Source organism: Esox lucius, chromosome 6 (assembly GCF_011004845.1).
Source record: "Esox lucius isolate fEsoLuc1 chromosome 6, fEsoLuc1.pri, whole genome shotgun sequence".
NCBI classification, from domain to species: domain Eukaryota; kingdom Metazoa; phylum Chordata; class Actinopteri; order Esociformes; family Esocidae; genus Esox; species Esox lucius.
In genome coordinates, this window is record NC_047574.1 from 114690 (window position 1) to 134214 (window position 19525).

The following is a 19525-nucleotide window of genomic DNA, read 5'->3' on the forward strand; positions in this document are numbered from 1 at the left end:
AACATTCTTAAACACTGTTTATTGCTTTGAATGGCAACAAAAAAGTAACAAACAGCATACAGTAGTATCTAATGTGAATATAGAGAACACCTGTGGCATAGAAAAGGGTGGGAAAAGATTGTGATGGATTTAAAAAGGTGTGACTTAAAATCAGACTTGACCAACCAAGGGAACATGTAAACACACCTTCATATGTTGATTGTCAATGCACTAATATAGCAGATTGTTGGATTTAAATGGGACCCAGAGTACGGCTTGCTTTAATACTAGACGGCAAGGACAAGGTGTATACAATTAACTACCAGGTAAAATACAAATCTAGCAGTACTCTGGGTCCTCAGGCTTAAAGTTAGGAACCCCTGGAGTAAAGTCCAAGTGAATCTAGACTGAGTAATGTCATAGTAGACTGTAAGAAGAGCTGTAGTACAGTGTGAGTAGAATAGTGGGTCAGATGGCGTAGAGTTAAAGTAGAGTCTAAGTAGAGCTAGTGAAGTGTCAGTGTTGTAGGGGTTCAGATTGTGTGTAGACAGCTGGAGTAAAGTATGAGTACAATTGTCGTAGAGTATGAGTAGGGGCTTCAGATGTTGTAAAGTCTGAGCTGCTCCTCCATGTCTCCCTCTGACACATCACCAAACGTCTCTTGATTCTCCTTTAACAGTTGGAAGATGGCTGCCAGCTGTTCACGTTGAACCCTGGGGAAAAAACAAGTAAACAAACCTGAGTATTTACTCTGCTGTTCCCACATGGCCAATGACATAGTAAAGCCATTTAAAGGCCAGAGGGGAAAGGCTGCTTTTTAATGTAAAAACTTACAGTACAATAATCCCTCTAAAGCTATGAGCATAAGGGGGCACAGTTCCTCAAAACAAAAGTACCAACCCACACAGAAAAGCAGAACATTAATTTAAAACTACGTTTTAACAGAAGATGTTAGGGTATAGGAAACCCAATTCATCTTTATACCAGCTTGAATAAGCAAAGTAACTAATAGGTGGATATAATAATACATTTTATTCTGTAGCGATTTCTTGCAAGACATACCTTTATCTGTATGGCAAGCTGCTAAACAGGTAAATGTCAAGCCCTCTCAACAGGTAAATGTCACGCCCTCAACAGGTGAGGGTTAACATCATGTCTTTGACAATGTTTCATAGTGTAGGCCCACGGTCTGTTTCTAAAATTCTTTAGATTTTACTGTAATTAGTATTTTACTGGTGCAAGCTACATTCCAATAAATATATCCAATATAATATATTTTCTAACAATATCCATTACTGGGCTGTATTGTATTTTCTAAAATAATTGAACAGTCCGGATAGAAATGTGGTCTTATTCAGTAAACTACTACTACTAATAATAATGGAATATGAATAATACAAACAATGCATTGCAATTGTTTATTTTTTACCTTTACATTGAGTTTATTTCGTATAGGGAGAAACTGACAGCAAGTGGACTCCACTACAGTAGATAACCACATTGTCAGAGCAAGATTCACAAAAAAAAGCGTTGACAAACTGCTTGGGGCCCCATGCTGTTAGGGGGCTCCTGAGGGGGGACAAACTTTATTCCACAGCAATGTCTCAAAATTCGTCAATTGCAGAGACCGCAACCCCCTCCCCCTTAAACAACCAATGGATGAACTGCAACGACATCTCAGTAGGAAACCTCCCTTAAGGCGCCCCATGAAGAGAGTGGAAACTAAAAACACATATCCTCAGCTCCAATGTGGAGCCCAAGTGAGACAGAGAGAAGTTGAAGAGGCGCCACCAACACACACAGACAGGCAGACACACAGACCCAGAGAGACAACACACACACACACACACACACACACACACACACAGAATGACAGACAGACAGACAGACAGACACAGCCAGCCAGCCAGCCAGCCAACACAGACAGACAGACAACACAGACAACCCCCCCCCTCCACACACACACAGACAGACAACACAGACACACAGCCAGCCAGCCAACACACAGACAACACACACAGACTGACAGAAAACCCATAGGCAGACAACCCACACACACAGACAACGCACACAGACAGACACACACACACACAGACAACGCACACAGACAGACAACACACACACACAGACAACACACACAGACTAACAGACACACACACACACACAGACTAACAGACACACACACACAGACTAACAGACACACACACACAGACTAACAGACACACACACACAGACTGACTGACATACAACACACAGGCAATTGGATGGGCTGTGAGGTAGAAGAGGATACTGGGCAGCATAGGGTTTAACTGAATGGGAAAGACCAGATACACATTGGCAGTAATAGAGGATGCTACATTAGCCCAGCACTGACCTTTGTTCCTCCTCCAGCTCCTCTTTGGTCATCATCTTCTCCAATTGGCTAGTCCGCAGCATTCCAGGAACATATTTTAGAGGCCCACTATCTATGTCCACTTCCTTCATATCTGTTGAAAGGGTGCAGTCTGGGTCTTTTCAAATCTCAGTGGTCAGTCACTAACCCTAGAGATCTGCTTATTGAGTGCAGGCCTTTGTTCCAGCCCAGCAGCAACACCAGACTACAGTGTTTGTTTGAAACTAAAGCCTGCACACTCTCTACTATGGTAAGAGAATAATGATCCATCCCTTTATCGAATAACACTGAAGCCATAGCTTTACTCACTGTTGCTGTCCTCAGGTATTTCCGTGGTGGCAAGTGTCTGTTCGTATGAGAAAGGACACAGAAATGACGGCCCCTCTGGGAACTGAAGGTGACCAACATCTCTGACTGGAATGTCCACCGGCGCTGAGGCTGGGTTAATTGTCAAACACTGTTTGACAGACAGCTTGCAAGGGGAGAGAGAAGTAGACATGTTTTACCATCTGCTCTGTTGTGCAAATGCAGTAATTTTATGCCAGTCATAGGATTTACAAAAATCTTCTGCTTGGGGCCCCATGCTGTTAGGGAGTAATGTTAGGCCCCATGCTGAACTTTCTAAATCAATTAGAAAGTTCATGCTTCCAACATCCTCAGCATTTGTACGCCAGGATCTGATCAGGCAGTAGGACTCTTCTGAAGGATTCCTAATCCCATGACCACATCAGGTATCCCCATTCCAACAAGCCTCAGTGGCTTGGCAACTGACTATCCCAGGGTTACACCTTCACCGTCAACTACCGTTTCAATCAATGACATTTATATTATAAAGCCCTTTTTACTTCAGCAGTTGACACAAATTGCATAAACAGATACAAAGCCTAAAACATCCAAAAATAAGAAACTGATGCACATTGACTAGTTAGCAGTGGTCAATCAATCAATATTTATTTTATAAAGCCCTTTTTACAACAGCAGTTGTCACAAAGTGCTTTTACAGAGACACCCGGCCTTAAACCCCAAGGAGCAAACAACAGTAGTGTTGAATTTCAGTGGCTAGGGAAAAACTCCCTAAGAAGGCCGAAATTTTAGGAAGAAACCTAGAGAGGACCCAGGCTCAGAGGGGTGACCAGTCTTCTTCTGGCTATGCCGGGTGAGATATTAAGAGTCCAATTGGAATAATTACATTTATCTGGGCTAAATCCAGAGTCTATTAAAAATTAGACTAGGTCAGAATTATGACCAGATGGACAAGGACAGGGACAGCAACGGGCCCCCCAAACCAGGTACTCTGCAGGTGTGGACCAGGACCTCATGTCCTCCTCAAGTTTAAAACGGGAGAAGACTAGGAAAATTTTGAAAATGCAATCATCATATCAACAACGATTTATAGAGAAGAAGGAGAACTTTGTGGGGAAGGTGAACTGACCCAATCCCCCAGCACAATAGTATAACAGCGTAAGACCTAGGAACTGAGACGGGGGGGGGTCGGGCGACACTGTGGCCCTACCCGGGGGAGGCGATCGTAGGTTACGTGTAGGTATGTATGGCTGGATCATTTCAGCAAGTCCATGTATTTATTTATAGGTTAACAGTAAAACCTTAAAATCAGCCCTAACCCTAACAGGCAACCAGTGTAAGGACGCTAGTACATGAGTAATGTGTTAAAAAAAAATTGTTCTAGTTAGGATTCTAGCAGCCGTGTGCAGCACTAATTGAAGTTTATTTATTGATTTGTCAGGGTTGCCGGAAAGAAAAGCATTGCAGTAATCTAGTCTAGAAGTAACTAAAGCATGGATAAATTTATCTGCATCAGTTTTTGATATAAAGTTTCTGATTTTTGCAATGTTTCGAAGATGAAAATAAGCAACTCGAGACATTTTATACGTTCTTCAAAGGAGAGGTCAGGGTCAAGGGTATCGCCAAGGTTTTATACAGTTTTTTTGGGATATGACAATGCAGCCATCGAGGTTCACAGTGAGATCTGCTAACAACTCATTGTTTCTTGGGTCCTAAAACAAGCATTTCTTTTTTCTTGAGTTAAAGAGCAAAAAGTTCTCCGTCATCCACTTCCTAATATCTGAAACGCATGCTTCCAAAGTAGCTAATTTTGGGGTTTCTCCATGCTTCATTGAAATATATAACCGTGTCATCAGCATTACAGTGAAAATTAACAACCAGGCTGGGAGGACTGAATCTGCAATAGGTAAGCAGCTTGGTGTGAAGAAATCAACTGTGGGAGAAATTATAAGAAAATGGAAGACATACAAGACCACTGATAATCTTCCTCGATCCGGGGCTCCATGCCAGATCTCACCCTGTGGGGTCAAAATGATCAGAAGAACGGTGAGCAAAAATCCCAGAACCACACGGGGGGACCTAGTGAATGACCTGCAGAGAGCTGGGACCAAAGTAACAAAGGCTACCATCAGTAACACACTACGCCGTCAGGGACTCAAATCCTGCAGTGCCAGACGTGTCCCCTGCTTAAGCCAGTACATGTCTAGGCCCGTCTGAGGTTTGCTAGAGAGCATTTGGATGGTCCAGAAGAGGATTGGGAGAATGTCATATGGTCAGATGAAAACAAAAAAGAACTTTTTGGTAAAAACTCAACTCGTTGTGTTTGGAGGAGAAAGAATGCTGAGTTGCATCCAAAGAACATCATACCTACTGTGAAGCATAGGGGTGGAAACATCATGCTTTGGGGCTGTTTTTCTGCAAAAGGACCAGGACGACTGATCCGTGTAAAGGAAAGAATGAATGGGGCCATGAATCGTTAGATTTTGAGTGAAAACCTCCTTCCATCATCAAGGGCATTGAAGATGAAACGTGGCTATGTCTTTCAGCATGACAATGATCCCAAACACACCGGCTGGGCAACGAAGGAGTGGCTTCGTAAGAAACATTTCAAGGTCCTGGAGTGGCCAAGCCAGATCCTACAAAGTGATTCTGGATTTTTTCTCCTCATTTTGTCTCTCATAGTTGTGTACCTATGATGAAAATTACAGGCCTCGCTCATCTTTTTAAGTGGGAGAACTTGCACAATTGGTGGCTGACTAAATACCTTTTTGCCCCACTGTATGTCTTAAAGTGCTAGCTAACGAAGCCATGAAGCCAGCCAAGCTAAAGCCACATTTGATTACAAATCTCGGGGAATATAAAACAGCAAAAAACTAAGTAATTTTTCTGTAGAAAGAGCGAGGAATACACCTGCCAGAAAAAACTGATGGTGACCCCGGACACAACTTCCGAGAAAGCACAGAAGGCTTCCTATTTGGTGGCTCAACGGATTGCTAGAAGAAGCCACACACACAAAGAGGTGCCTGGGAGGACAACAGGTGAATAAATATTCAGCCTCCTGGGTGCTTTCATGACTGAAGTGGGACCGTTTGTACAGATGGCGCGGCGGCGATGACGGGCCGAAAGAGTGGGGTTATTGCGTGGATAAAGGCTGTCAACCTGAAGGTTATGGCTACGCACTGTATGCTGCATCTACAGGCACTTGCATCAAAAGACATGGAACCAGACCTTCACATTGTTTTGAACACAGCTGCGGTGGCAGTTAATTTAGTGAAGTAAAGGGCACTGCAGACCAGTTTCTTTGTAGGTAGATGGAGGCTGGGCATAAAACACTGCTATATCACTGTAATGTGTGATAGCCCTCTCATGGTAAAGTGTTTGAGCTACGCCGGGAGATGGGAGAATTTATGAGAGAGCACAAACCCAATATCGCCGAGTTTTTTTCCGACCCGGAGTTTGTAGTCAAATTGGCATATGTTGCAGACATATTTAACTTGCACAACAGCCTCAACCTCCCAAACTAAGGAGGCTATGCATCTATCCAGGAAGTCTGCAACAAAATCACGACGTTCATGAAGAAAACAGAGCTATGGAACACAAGGATACGAGACAGAGTAACAGACATGTTCCCCTAACTGACAGCGTTTCTCCACACAAACAACCTGTCTGTGGCTATAGTGAGCGAGGTAGCCACCTCTCACCTCACTGCACTGAGTGAGCACTTGAACTCATACTTCTCCGATGTGAACACTGATGCCTGGGACTGGGTACGGGATCCATTTGCCCCAAGAGCAACACCAAGTGGCCTTACGGCTAAGGCAGAAGAGGAGCTGGTGGACTTGTCCTCCAATAGGACATTGAAGGTCAGATTCCAGCAGGTGTTTTTTGCTGGGTTTTGGCCCTACCTCTCACATGAATATCCTAAACTCACTGCCGAGACAATCAGAAAATTGCTACCCTTTCCTACCACATACCTGTCAGTCTTCATTCTCAACTTTGACTTCAATAAAGACTAAGTACAGAGCTCGATTGCATGTGGAAAACGATCTGAGAGTCTGCCTGTCATCCTTCCTTCCAAGAGTGGATGGACTGTGTAGTGAGAGACAGGCTCACCCATCTCATTAAAGATGAGCTCATCAAGTGAGTTATTGTGAACTGTGTGATACAGGAGAAAATCACACCAATCCAACCTTCTACACAGCAACCCAGGCTGTCAACTGGGGGTCATTGAAACAGTAGAATGGTTTACCTGACTTTGGGAAAACTTTTATTTTATTACCGGTACATGTCACAGGATTCTGTGTTATACTAGAACGTTAACGCTACACTGACCAGCCATAAAACCAACAATAATTTAGGTAAATTAGCACTCCGCTTCACTTTGACAATGAGGAATTACTTCTCCTTCACCTCCCTAACAATTGCATTATTGACCCAACCTGATCAAATGTACAGATCGCAGTCTGTACTTTTGTACACTTTCATTTTGATAGTAGTGGAAGGATATATTTACACATCCTGATAGTTCAGCTTCGGCAGGAATGTCGCTGTTTTTAACGAGGTAAATAACTCAGCGGGTGCTGTATATGGGTCACAAGTGCATAAGACTTGTAGTGTGTTTGCATTCCTTTGTTTTTCATGTTTTGTCAGATGATCTAAACACTCATTGGATGTAAAAGTAGAAAATTTGACCGGCATGTGCAGTAGCTCCATAGAATTCCCAGTGTTAGACGCCATGTTTCAGAATGTTTTGCCTGCCAGGCTGTCAGAGCAACCAAACCACATAACTGAAAATTATGAATTGAAGTCAATGTTAATGACGTTGGCTGGTGCCTTCTATTCAAAGCCTGAGGGCCCAGCCAATGAGCATTGAGCACAGCTAGAATATTTCTACCAATGAAAAACTCTGATTGGATACTTTTTCCTCTTGGATATTAACCCTTTTTCCAACACAAATTGAAGAAATGTAATCGGAAGATCATTACAATTAAGAAAAAACAAGATTAAATCAAAATTGCTAAATATAAGAATCTATCCTTAGGCCCTCTCTGATGGTGTAGAGAGCCCTAAAGGTTCCCCACTGCCAGGATGTAAGAAGCTAGTAGGATCAGAAACTAGAAAGAAACCTAAAATGCAGGCAGACTCTAAGGGGTGGCCAGTCCTCCTCTGGCTGTGACAGGTGTCGAGTACATTACCTTTTTGCTCCAGAGCAATATTTTGCATGATCAGCAGGTCAATAAATACAGGTAGGTTATGTTCAGAGTCATTAGGCAAAATCAGCTGCACAGCCAGGTGGACAAGGGCAGGGACAACCAGGTGAGCTGTGACAGCAGGAATCATCAGACAGCAACTAGATCAGAAACACAACCAGGAGGACTTTGGACAGAACTTTACAAACTATTCCCATATGTCACAATTTTGTCACAAAGGTTTCCTCCCTCCTTCGGTATTCAGACACTTTAATACTATTTTTTTATTGCAGCCTAAACATAATTACATAAATACTTGCTTTGGTAGTGATTACAGTCTTGGATCTTCTTGGGTATGACGCTACAAGCTTGGTACACCTGTATTTGGGGAGTTCCTCCCATTCTTATAAGCAGATCCTATCAAACTCTGTCAGGTTGTATGAGGAACATCACTGCATTGCACAAGTCCACCCTCTCGCTGGGCCACTCAAGGACATTAATTGACTTGTCCTGATGCTACTCCTGCATTATCTGGGTTGAGTTCTTAGGGTGGTTGTTCTGTTGGAAGGTGAAACCTCACCCCAGTCAGAGGTCCTGAGTGCTCCAGAGCAGGTTCAAAGATATGATCTATCTTTAGTTTACTTTGTTCATCTTTCCCTTGATCCTGACAAGTCTGTCAGTCCCTGCAGATGAACAACGTAGTATGATGCTCCCACCACCATTCTATACTACAGGGATGGTATCAGCCAGGGAATTAGTGTTGCCTGGTTAGTTTGGCAGTGCTGTTTTCATCAGACCAAATAATTTTGGCAACAAGCAGGCTGTCATGTGTCTTTTCCTGAGAAGTGGCTTCCATCTGGTCACTCTTACATGAAGGCCTGATAGCTGGGGTAGGGTAGAGATGGTTGTCCTTCTGGAAAGTTCACCCATCAACACAGGAGCTCTGTCAGATTGACCACTGGGTTCCAAACTTGCCACAATCTTCTTGGGGACCCTAACCCTTCCATGCTGCAGAAATGTTATGGTACCCTTCCCCAGAACTGTGCCTCAAAAAAATCCTGTATCCGAGCTCTACGAAACAATTCATTTTAGCTGCTGGCTTGGTTTATTCTGACATGCACGGTCTACTGTGGGACAAGTGTCAAAGCAAAGGGTCTGAATATTTACGTAAACGTGCTACTTCTGTTTTTCATTTATTAAAAAAATAAATTTGCAAAAAAATATAAAAACATAGTAATTTGGGTTTAATGTGTGTGGACTGATGAGTCTAAACGTATTTAATACATTCTAGAATAAAGCTGTAACCTCTGGAGGTGTCTCAATACTTTCTGAATGGATTGCATGCTCATTGTGCGTGGCTCATTTACGTAATTTATTGATCCAGAGATAATTAAGACATTTGAGATGTATTGACAATGGCTGTTTTAGCATCAGTCATCTGTCTGCAGATAATAGGGCCGCCTTATTGGTGCAAAAGAAGCCTGACTACCGTGTGGAAGGGTTTTCTGCGACTATATTTCTAAATGCTACTCATACTTCACATTTGCAATCGTTTTTTTCACCTTATCCTCGTGCACACCACAGGTCTTGACTTCTGCAGCGTCCCGCCCCTCTGAAACGGTGTCTCGGTACGCTAGCACCGGATCCGTTATCATCCTCACGGATCGATTTTCTGTGTGCCTTTCGTTCGATTTGTGAACAGAGGTAAATCCAGCATTCCCCAGATTTTCTTTAAGATGAACCGACTGCCCGGATTTAACTAATCCCGCGTTCACCTCCTTTCTCCTGTACTGCGACAACGAGCCCTCAGGTGTGTGATCCGATTTTGAGGGAGTAGAGCCAGAAGACGAGGAAAAAGCCGAAGTATTGTTGTTAAAAAACAACGCGGTCACCAGGAAAATAGCAAGAAGCGTAAAAAGACAAGCAGAAAATAGAAAACTCAACTCCATTACTGCAAACAGCGCGTTGACTACTCAAGTTATCAAATATTTTCAGTCTCACCCGTCATATTTATTTCCTGGTCTAAAAATATAGCCTCCTGAGGCTAAGACATATCATTAAGTACGTCTCTCCCAGGTAGGCGAACCTTCATTCGTTATTGTCGTTGATAGCACCCAAACCCACCCGGATCTCGTTGGCTTGGTTTGGTTTGTTGATACATTAACAATGACAATCTCCATCGGTGACTGACTGAAGCCAATGAGAAAACAGTGCCTTGATGGTCGTGACACGCCTCGAAATTAAACGTTATTTTCTATAGACACGCCTCTACGGCTAATGCTTTAAGCTTAACTCACGCAGGGTCGCCCGAGGGGGTGATTTCCGGCCCAATTTGGCTATTTTTTTTAAAAAATGGGGGCGGGTCGATGTACAGAGGGTTGTATAGTACAAAATTGCGTTTGGACGGATTTTTGTAGAGTTCGCGAGTGATTGGACTGTTAATATTAGGTAACCCTATTCACGCAAAGCCAACACGGGAGGATAAACAGATGGTGACCGACGTGTTCCAAGCTTCTTAGTTAGCCTAGGTACTTCAAATGTAATCCTCAGTAGATAGCGAGCAGACTTGCAAATAGCGCATGCGTAAAGCAGAGCATTGTCCAGTACAGGCTGCTCCAAATAGGCCGCCCTCATATAATCAAGGATATATTACATAACGGGGTTGTAGCCAAACTTGCCAAGTCCGCTTATTTGAAATGATCACGAGTCGGGGACTGTTTTTTGGGCTTGTTTTAAAAAATATGGCGTCTTGTTAGGAAAATCCGACCAGCGACTTATGGTCGCTACTCCTTAAATTTAGTGTCTGCACACAGCCTCACAATATAAGTGCTGTATTGTAATTCGGTCTACCATAAATCCCAACATGATCTATCCCGCGTTATAATTCCAAGCGATGACACTTACCACCGTGGTGATGAATAATCATTGATGACATAGCTCTAGATACATTTCAACAAACGATGCCCCCAACAAAGTGGTCCAAGCATTGCAAAAAGTAAAAGAAAGACTGTGTACATCAAGCGGTTGGTGATGTCAGTAAAGCTCTGTGCGGATACTGCAGAGCAGAATCCATTATTACAGTTGGTAACAAAAAACAAGAGTAACATATTTACACATATGGTACTAATGTACTTTACACTCCCCCTTAGTGCTCCTGTCCTCTCCTTTTTCATCATACTGTTAGCAGGTAATCAGAGATGAATGCCAGTCCTCCCTATACGCTTTGTTGACATTGTCATTTTTTGTAGAATTCTTTGTTGAAGTTAAAATGTTTTTGCTTTTCAAACTGAGTGGTTTCAGTTTAATATGTTGCAGGCTCATTAATTAATGTTTCTCATCAAAAATCAGTTTCCATTTAAAGCAAGGACCTTTTTTTTTTTATCCCCTGCTGATTTAGTACATTTCCACTGACAAAAATTATCAGTCTATAACTTTAATGGTAGGTTTATTTGAACAGTGAGAGACAGAATAAAAAAACAAAAAAAATTCAAAAATGTATTTGCATTTTAATGAGTGAAATATGTATTCGACCCCTCTGCAAAACATGACTTAGGACTTGGTGGCAAAACCCTTGTTGGTAATCAGAGGTTTCTTGTAGTCGGCGACCAGGATTGCAGACATCTCAGGAGGGATTTTGCCCCACTCATCTTTGCAGATCTTCTCCAAGTCATTAAGGTTTCGAGGCTGGTGTTTGGCAACTCAAACCTTCAGCTCCTTCCACAGATTTAGGGGATTAAGGTTTGGAGACTGGCTAGGCCACTACAGGATCTTAATGTGCTTCTTCTTGAGCCACTCCTTTGTTGCCTTGGTCGTGTGTTTTGGGTCATTGTCATGCTGGAATACCCATCCACGACCCATTTTCAATGCCCTGGCTGAAGGAAAGATGTTCTCACCAAAGATTTGAAGGTACATGGCCCCGTCCATCGTCCCTTTGATGCGGTGAAGTTGTCCTGTCCCCTTAGCAGAAAAATACCCCCAAAGCATAATGTTTTCAACTCCATGTTTCACGGTGGGGATGGTGTTCTTGGGGTCATAGGCAGCATTCCTCCTCCAAACACAGTGAGTTGATACCAAAGAGCTCGATTTTGGTCTAATCTGACCACAACACTTTCACCCAGTTCTCCTCGGAATCATTCAGATGTTCATTAGCAAACTTCAGACAGGCCTGTTCACATGCTTTCTTGAGCAGGGGGACATTGCAGGCGCTGCAGGATTTCAGTCCTTCACGGTGTAGTGTGTTACCAAATGTTTTCTTGGTGACCATGGTCCCAGCTGCCTTGAGATCATTGACAAGATCCTCCGGTGTAGTTCTGGGCTGATTCCTCACCGTTTTCATGATCATTGCAAATCCACGAGGTGAGATTTTGCATGGAGCCCCAGACCGAGGGAGATTGACAGTTCTTTTGTGTTCCTTCCATTTGCGAATAATCGCACCAACTGTTGTCACCTTCTCATCAAACTGCTTGGCGATGGTCTTGTAGCCCATTCCAACCTTGTGTAGGTCTACAATCTTGTCCCTGACATCCTTGGACAGCTCTTTGGTCTTGGCCATGGTGGAGTTTGGAATCTGATTGCTTCAGTGGACAGGTGTCTTTTATACAGGAAACAAACTGAGATTAGGAGCACTCCCTTTAAGAGTCTCTCACTGTTCAAATAAACCTACCATAAAAATTAGACTGATCATTTCTTTGTCAGTGGGAAAATGTTCGAAATCAGCAGGGGATCAAATAAATGTTTACCCCTCACTGTACTAGTGGACTTTCATAGTTGCTATAAACACTTGCATTACTATCCCCCACACCTTAAACCACCCTGAAATAGCCAACATTTTTGTCTCAGTGTAGGGAAGGAGACAAGTCAAGTCATTGTTTAGAACTCAGTCTTGTACACCTTGAGGCAGAACTCGATACAGTGCACCTTAAAATCAAGATCACAGTATTAAATTCTAAATTACTACACGTTTTGAATTTAGATATTTTAAAATTTGACTTTGGTTCACTTCATGAAATGGTAGGAAATGGATTTGACTCCAACCATGGTCTATAAGCAGCCATCCTATATACATTTGGTGTCTGCGAATGGAAGACAATCTAAGTGGATTACCAATATCCATATTTGGTCAATATGACCACCTACACATATTTAAAAATGATTGAAAGACAACATTCTTACCATGGTTATGCCAAGTTTCCAGGAGAACAGGGACTAAAGTCTGGAATAATTAAAATTACAAATGTTTCATTTTATTTCTTCCAACCCAAGTGAAGTCCTTTGACAGGACGCTGAGAGACCTGCCCAAACAGTCCATAACAGGACACTTAAAATGTACCACAAACATGTTTATTAGCATTTACCTGAAGCAGTTCCAAGACAACTTGAGGGTTCACAAAGGAATGCACCAATATTAATTCATCAACCTAGTGGAATGGCCCTTTATCAAACCCTCCCTTAAAGAGCCATAAAATAATCTATCAACACCAATTACAACCAGCTCACTCACAACAAAGGGACTAACCCACAGCTGAGGGAGGGACAGCCTGAATGAACCAGCATGATCAAAACCCATGTTCAAAGCAGTGATCATAATGGCTCTACCAGGCTAGAAGGTCAGAAGGACAGAAGGGGAAAGGACAGAAGAGTATTTTTACATCAGGAATGAGACTATATGACAACACAAGAGGAGAGATGGGATGATCAGAAATTATTATATCTGCCACCACAGCTGTGATTGACTGATTCTTACAAACCAGAACCAGGCAACCGGCAGCAGCGGTACTGAGACGAGCGCCGGGCGACAACTGCACCTGGCTCTCACAGGGCACCGCAACACCCCCGCCAGCCACTGCACTGCCACACTGCGCTGCCACACTGCATCTCACCATCAGCACTGCATCGCACCTTAACAGCTAACCAGCAATACTCAACTGCTACACAACTGCGCCTAGTGCACAAAAGATAACACAAGAAAGGAGGGTTAGAATGCACAGGAAGGCCAACACCATAGAGACATCAAGAAAAAACACCCTAGAGACATCAAGAAAAACTAAATGCTTACAGATTTTTAAAGATTCCAACAACAAAAAACAGACTGCTGCGGTGTAGGTAGGGTCGCAAATGATACAATAAAAAAAAATAATAATACAATCTTTCCTTATATAAGTTCTCATTGTACATATTGCTAGTTTTGATTAGAAAAGAACAGAACTTTATTTTAGGGGCTAGTCACTTGCATTTTGCTAAAATCAACTCTAGAAGAAAAAAATAAAAAAAGGAAAAAAGTAACTCAAATAACTACGTTCTTTAAATTCAACTCCAGAATAATTCTAAAGAATAAGACTGCTCATTGCGCATTTCCATTTCAAATAAAAAGGTCCAGATATTTCACCATACAATTAGTTGACAAGAAGTTCAAATCAAATCCATTTTCAACAAACCAATACTAACAATGAGACAAAATCCAGTTTTTACCATATGTCCGTAGTCAATTGAGTTACATGGAATTGGTAAATATAGTACAGTCTAAATATAGTACAGAGACTTTTTGAGCCACAGAAACCAAATAAAGTGTTTAAAATGTTTTAGACCAAGTCACAACCTTTTGGTCAGAATTCTGAGGGGTGGGAAGGTGTCCAGTAGTAGACTGTAACACTCTGGTTGACACCGCGGGGAAGTCATCGCAATCGTCTGAAATCTGGAAAAACAAAAAAAGTTGTGTTGGCACGGGTCAAACGGTTAGCTGCTAGTTTGAGTACAGTGGATTTTCTGTTGTTAATCTTAGGTAAAATATGATATTATAAAAACACCCCTTTTCAACAATTCCTTTGGCACATTTGATTCTTTTTAAAATGGTGATGTCAGTTGTCCATGTTACTGAAATAGACCTGACCCTTTCCCTTTAAGGAAGGAAATTAATTCCTTTCAGTGTCAGTCATGAAAGGATCTCTTCACTCCCAAAAGGCCCCCCACCCACAACAACCGTTCAAAATAACTTCATCTTGTATTTTACTCTGGCATTTATTGGACAACCAACCTTTGGGGTCCTTATCCCTGGGGTCAGACCAGACAGGCATTCTGTCTGTGGTCGTGTGAACATACCATACCTCACCACCACCTCACCCCTCATCAACTGACAGCACAGACCCCCGCACCGCCACTGATGACCTGCTCCTTAGCAACCGCCATCGCCCCCGCCTCAGCGACAGGCAGGCCACATAGACGGGTCGCGTCATCACACCATACTAACTGCTCTCAAATCTGCCACACCCCCACCTCCTTCACTCAGTTTGACAACAGGATACCGCAGCTTGGAGGAGAGAATTCCACATTAAGGTAAACGAACGATTGATGTCAGTACCCACCATAAACATACCATTTTATAAACATGGTTATCTACTGTAGTCCAGACCTGTGTACATAAAGACCTACTCCAGAGCAAAGTTAAATAAGGGTTAGCTGGTTGTGTCTATAACATCCGTAGACACCTACACACTTGAATAAAACCGAGGTCAATAATGTTCAGATAACCAGTTTTAGTAGCTTTCACATTATGCTTAGCGCATTTGCACTATTTTCTGAACTGGTTTTAAAAAGTAGTTATAATGTCAAAGTCACCCCTCAAACTTTTAAGCGCCAAGGTTAGGACTCTGCATTCGACTGCTACATTGGAACTCTAGTGACTACACAAAACAAAAGTGTCTGAATACCAGACTATCCCAGTTGTAGTGTAACCCTGTCCTCACCACACACAGTGAATGCCCTCCCCTGTTTACCGTTTCGCTGGTCCGGGTTTGGAGCGGTCGCTAAGACTCTTTTCCATTGTCCTCAGGGGACTTGGGCCGGCTCTTGGATCGAGACCTTGACTTGGAGCCTCTATTGGAGGCCGGAGTGCGGCTGCGCGATCTGGAAGCACCGCGGGACCTTGACCGGGACGGAGACTTGCTCTTCCGGGGTGTGCGGGACTTGGAACGGGATCTGGAGTACGAGCGAGATCGGGAACGGCTGTAGTCACGGCCACGGCTGCGGGAGCGAGAGCGGCTTCTACTCCGGGAGCGACTTCTTCTGCGTCTTCGGGGACTGGCGGAGCGACTGGGGGGGGGGGTTAGAGGGAAAACAGGAGACATAACAGACTGGGTTAACATTACAATACTATTGTAATAATATTAAGTAACTGTGCTTTTGCTTGACTAAACTACAGACTTGTGTGGTTACAACTCTGACATGGTTGTAAGGTCCCGGCAAATAGTTACATAGAAAAGAGAGCAGCAAGTAAAGGCATGTTATGCAACTGTCATTTAGGTATTGATAGACATCTGGGTTTAAAAAATAAATAAAAAATGTTACAGACCAGAAATATTCTTAATTCAACATGCGAATACATTCTAAAGTAGAGGTTTGAAATTAATGTAATCCGTTATTTGCAAACACACTGGTAAAATTATCTTCCATGGAGGGCCAAGTGTCTGCAGGGTTTCCCCCTCACCTTGTACTTGATTGATTAATTAGGTCACTAATAGGTTAGTTTCTACCCTCACCTGGTTATGTAGGTCTGAACTGGGAACCAATTTATAGGAAAAATCTGCAGAGGTAGTCACCTCTGCTGTAGAAGGCGGCATGATGTTGCCATTTTGAAATAAAGATATTAAAATAAAAAATGTAGGCTGAGTGTCACTGATTAAACAAGAAACCAAGACTGATATGAGTAGTCTACAATTCAGCTAATCGTCAGTCTCTTACATGACTGGCAGCTCGTAAAGAAATGTGCGTTAATCTCGATGGTGCACTAATTCCGGCAGTTGTGTCCCAGCTACACTAGGTGGGTGAGCTATGGCCATGAAATCGGCTTTGTTTCTTTGTAGTTGGTGAACGTCATGAGGAAGCCCATTGATTTATCGGACGATATTGGGTCTGGGGTGGGCATTTATTGTTTGATGTAGTATTATACTGACATTTGACTGAGTTAATTACTTTGCGCTGCATTTTCCCTGTGGCCAAGTAGCATAGTTGTCACAACCTTGATCTCCAGTGTTATTGGGTTGTTTGTTGGTGAAGTGACTGACTAGCTCTACTATGATCATAATACCCTCACAATTAAGGCCAAACCTTGTTAAAAGCTCAGTATCAATAAATGTTTCAAAAACATCGACCTGATTACGAGGCGGATTGTCGTCAGCAGCCCGTTTAGGATAATTTGAGACTTGGTCTTAGAGGCTTAAGAGTCCTCTGGACTAACTTTTCCCAGATTTGGAACTGGTTTAGGCGCTAAAATGTGAAAAACTTAAATAAAAAAATATATAGTAAAACATTTTTTAGATAGTCAATATTGTGCACTAACAAAAGTTGGCCTTGTTTTCAGGCATATTGTGCTGGTTTTGAGCAGTTGTTGGGCTGCACATTTTTCCTTAACCTGGCAAGACCGCATGTACGGGTAGATGAAACTAGCTAATTGCTAAAATATTAGCTTTGGTTGGGACAGGTCTATTAATTAGATTTACGCAGTCTAGTTATCAATTTAAGTTTGACTTCAGTAGATCACATAACTAATCAAACAGATGACTAAATCGTTAAGAATATTGAAACGTACAGTCAGTAGTTTGTGTTCATTATGACAGGCTGCACGACATTGGTCCCACTCCAGCCAGTGACAAAGCTAAAGCGTATTGTTAGAGTCACTTTCCATCATATTTGTTCGCTATATACAGTTGAAAATATTATTTAACGTGTTAAGGTCCCAAACTACTCCTAATAACGTAGCCAGATATTCAAACGGTCCGTAACTAGATGAGGTACCCGAGGTTCAGACCTCGGAAAAACTAAAAATATATATTTAAATTTAGCTTTTCCGGGTTTTAAAATGTCCCAGAGCTATGACTCACATTGCTATCAACTGTAGCTATACAGTATATTCTGTGGTGACGCGCGTTTTACAGGTTTAGCTTTTGCTTAGGGTGGCGTAGCAACCACAACTCTAACGGATTCCTCTGGCTTTGTGCAGATACACAACATACTATAACTAACGTTAATGTTGGCCAAAGACGTGATTCAATGCAGTCTTCGAAAGAATAAATGTCGGTCTTCTGATTTTCCTGTTTAAAGTTTACCAAAGTGTTATTTAATTGGTAAACGTGGCGATTTTGTACTGTGACGCTAAAATAAGATCTACTGTAGTCTATAGCCGAAAACACAAACCACGTTATTACTCACGTAATTGTGAACTTATCGATTCAGATCAGGTGTGTAACGTCGTTCTCTTACATTCAAAAGTATGCGCAAGCACGCGTGTAATTTGTTCAAACTCACTTTGTTTAAACGAATGTACAGTACATGGTAAATGTATCAACAAAATGAATGTATCAACAAATAGTAAAGTATGTAAATGCTTGTGAATAAATACGAACAGTAAGGCTAATTATGGTAATTTATTTAAAAAAATCTCAGAAGAAACCTCCAAAGTCTGAAAGACCAATACAAATCAAGTTGACTTCTGTCAAAAGAAATTCAGTAACGTTCAGTAATAGCAGGACAGATGTGAGAGACCGGTACAACACAGACGGTCAGAAGCTGAACAAGAATAACAGACGGTTAGAACACAGAAGGTTCCAAAGAGGCTGGGGTATGGGGTGCAGACAGTGAGAACAGACAGCTAAGCTAAGGTGAATTACAGGTTCATATATTTAAGTAAAAATGGATTAGGTAATTTATGCTTTATGTTACTGTTCTTCAATTCGTATTGACATTTTTGAAGTGTGCAGTAAATTAGCTGAAACATTCAAAAAAAAAAGTTCAAGTCTTACCTTCTGCTCCTGCGACCATAGCCTCCATGCCTCCTTGGAGGTCCACCACCACCTCTTCGCCCAAAGTGAGAGTCTGGTGGGCGGCCATATCGCGCCATCTGCACTCGCAGTTCCCGCCCGTCAAGCAAAGCCCCGTCCATGGCGTCCATCGCGTCTTCAGCGTCGCGCTTATCGTGGAACCGCACGAAGGCAAAGCCTCGACTCTCTTTGGTATACCGGTCGCGTGGGATGTACACATCTCCCACCCGGCCGTACTTCTCGAAAACTCGCCGTAGTGTCTCAGGCGAGGTTCGGTACGTGAGATTGTCAACTTTGAGCGAGGTCATACCCTCGACATCAGGCGGGGGCCTTCCGTAGCTCATATTTCTTCTTGAAAACGAGACCGAAATAAGAAATACCGAAAAGAGACTATGTTGTCTGTGCTTTTTCTTTATTAAGAAAAAACAATCAAAAAGGTTTTGGTATGTGGATTCGTTTTTACTTAATTTCCTGGACCACCTCACGCCGTTGTTTCCGTTCTTCGCACATGAAATGGCGGCACTTAAGCCAGTGAGTGTGGGGGCTGGCGTAGGTGGGTTCAGAACCCCCTAATTAAACTACAGACAGTGCCGCATAGGGGCCTGGAGTATTATAACAGTTTCATCTTGATCATGTCAGGATGAAAACAGGAATATTTTTTACTTTTACGCCTACAAGAATGCGTTTTCACATTATAAGATGCAACAGAGTTTTCTTTATTTTATTTTTATACAGTCCATGGTTAATCAGTTTTCAGTTTAGATACACCCCAGCACATAAATAATTAAAGCCAATGCTAAATGTATGTAATGTATTCTTATTTCCAGTTTTTGAGATTTAGTCTAGATAAAAAT

At 42.4% G+C, this 19525-nt stretch overlaps 1 protein-coding gene across 8 annotated transcripts; it reads right to left on the reverse strand.

The window, feature by feature from the left end:
* On the reverse strand, positions 1 to 19222 carry srsf2a (serine and arginine rich splicing factor 2a). 8 transcript variants are annotated; one of them, XM_034292636.1, is made up of 6 exons: positions 15633 to 15946; positions 14459 to 14554; positions 13789 to 13804; positions 2681 to 2843; positions 2354 to 2465; positions 1 to 692 (listed from the first exon to the last, which is right to left on the reverse strand). In XM_034292636.1, exons 1-6 carry the CDS (start codon positions 15677 to 15679, stop codon positions 578 to 580), a joined length of 549 nt encoding a protein of 182 aa, XP_034148527.1. In that variant the 5' UTR covers positions 15680 to 15946; the 3' UTR covers positions 1 to 577. The 8 variants fall into 8 exon arrangements, with proteins under 8 accessions (XP_034148527.1, XP_034148526.1, XP_010864326.2 ...); XM_034292635.1 differs by lacking the exon at positions 15633 to 15946 and having other exon boundaries at positions 13611 to 13804; positions 14459 to 15165; XM_034292632.1 differs by lacking the exons at positions 1 to 692; positions 2354 to 2465 and adding an exon at positions 18654 to 19220 and having other exon boundaries at positions 2734 to 2843; positions 13668 to 13804; positions 14459 to 15166; positions 15633 to 15948.
* Positions 19223 to 19525: the final 303 nt, after the last annotated feature.

Excerpts from the sequence above, each read along its gene's own strand:
- srsf2a (XM_010866024.4), bottom strand. The coding sequence starts at position 9,812 with ATGGAGTTGAGTTTTCTATTTTCTGCTTGTCTTTTTACGCTTCTTGCT. Across the intron at positions 2,844-9,425 it reads GTGGTGTGCACGAGGATAAG|CTGTCTGTCAAACAGTGTTT; the intron begins GTGAAAAAAACG and ends TCCCCTTGCAAG. Across the intron at positions 693-2,353 it reads GAGCTGGAGGAGGAACAAAG|GGTTCAACGTGAACAGCTGG; the intron begins GTCAGTGCTGGG and ends TTTTTTCCCCAG.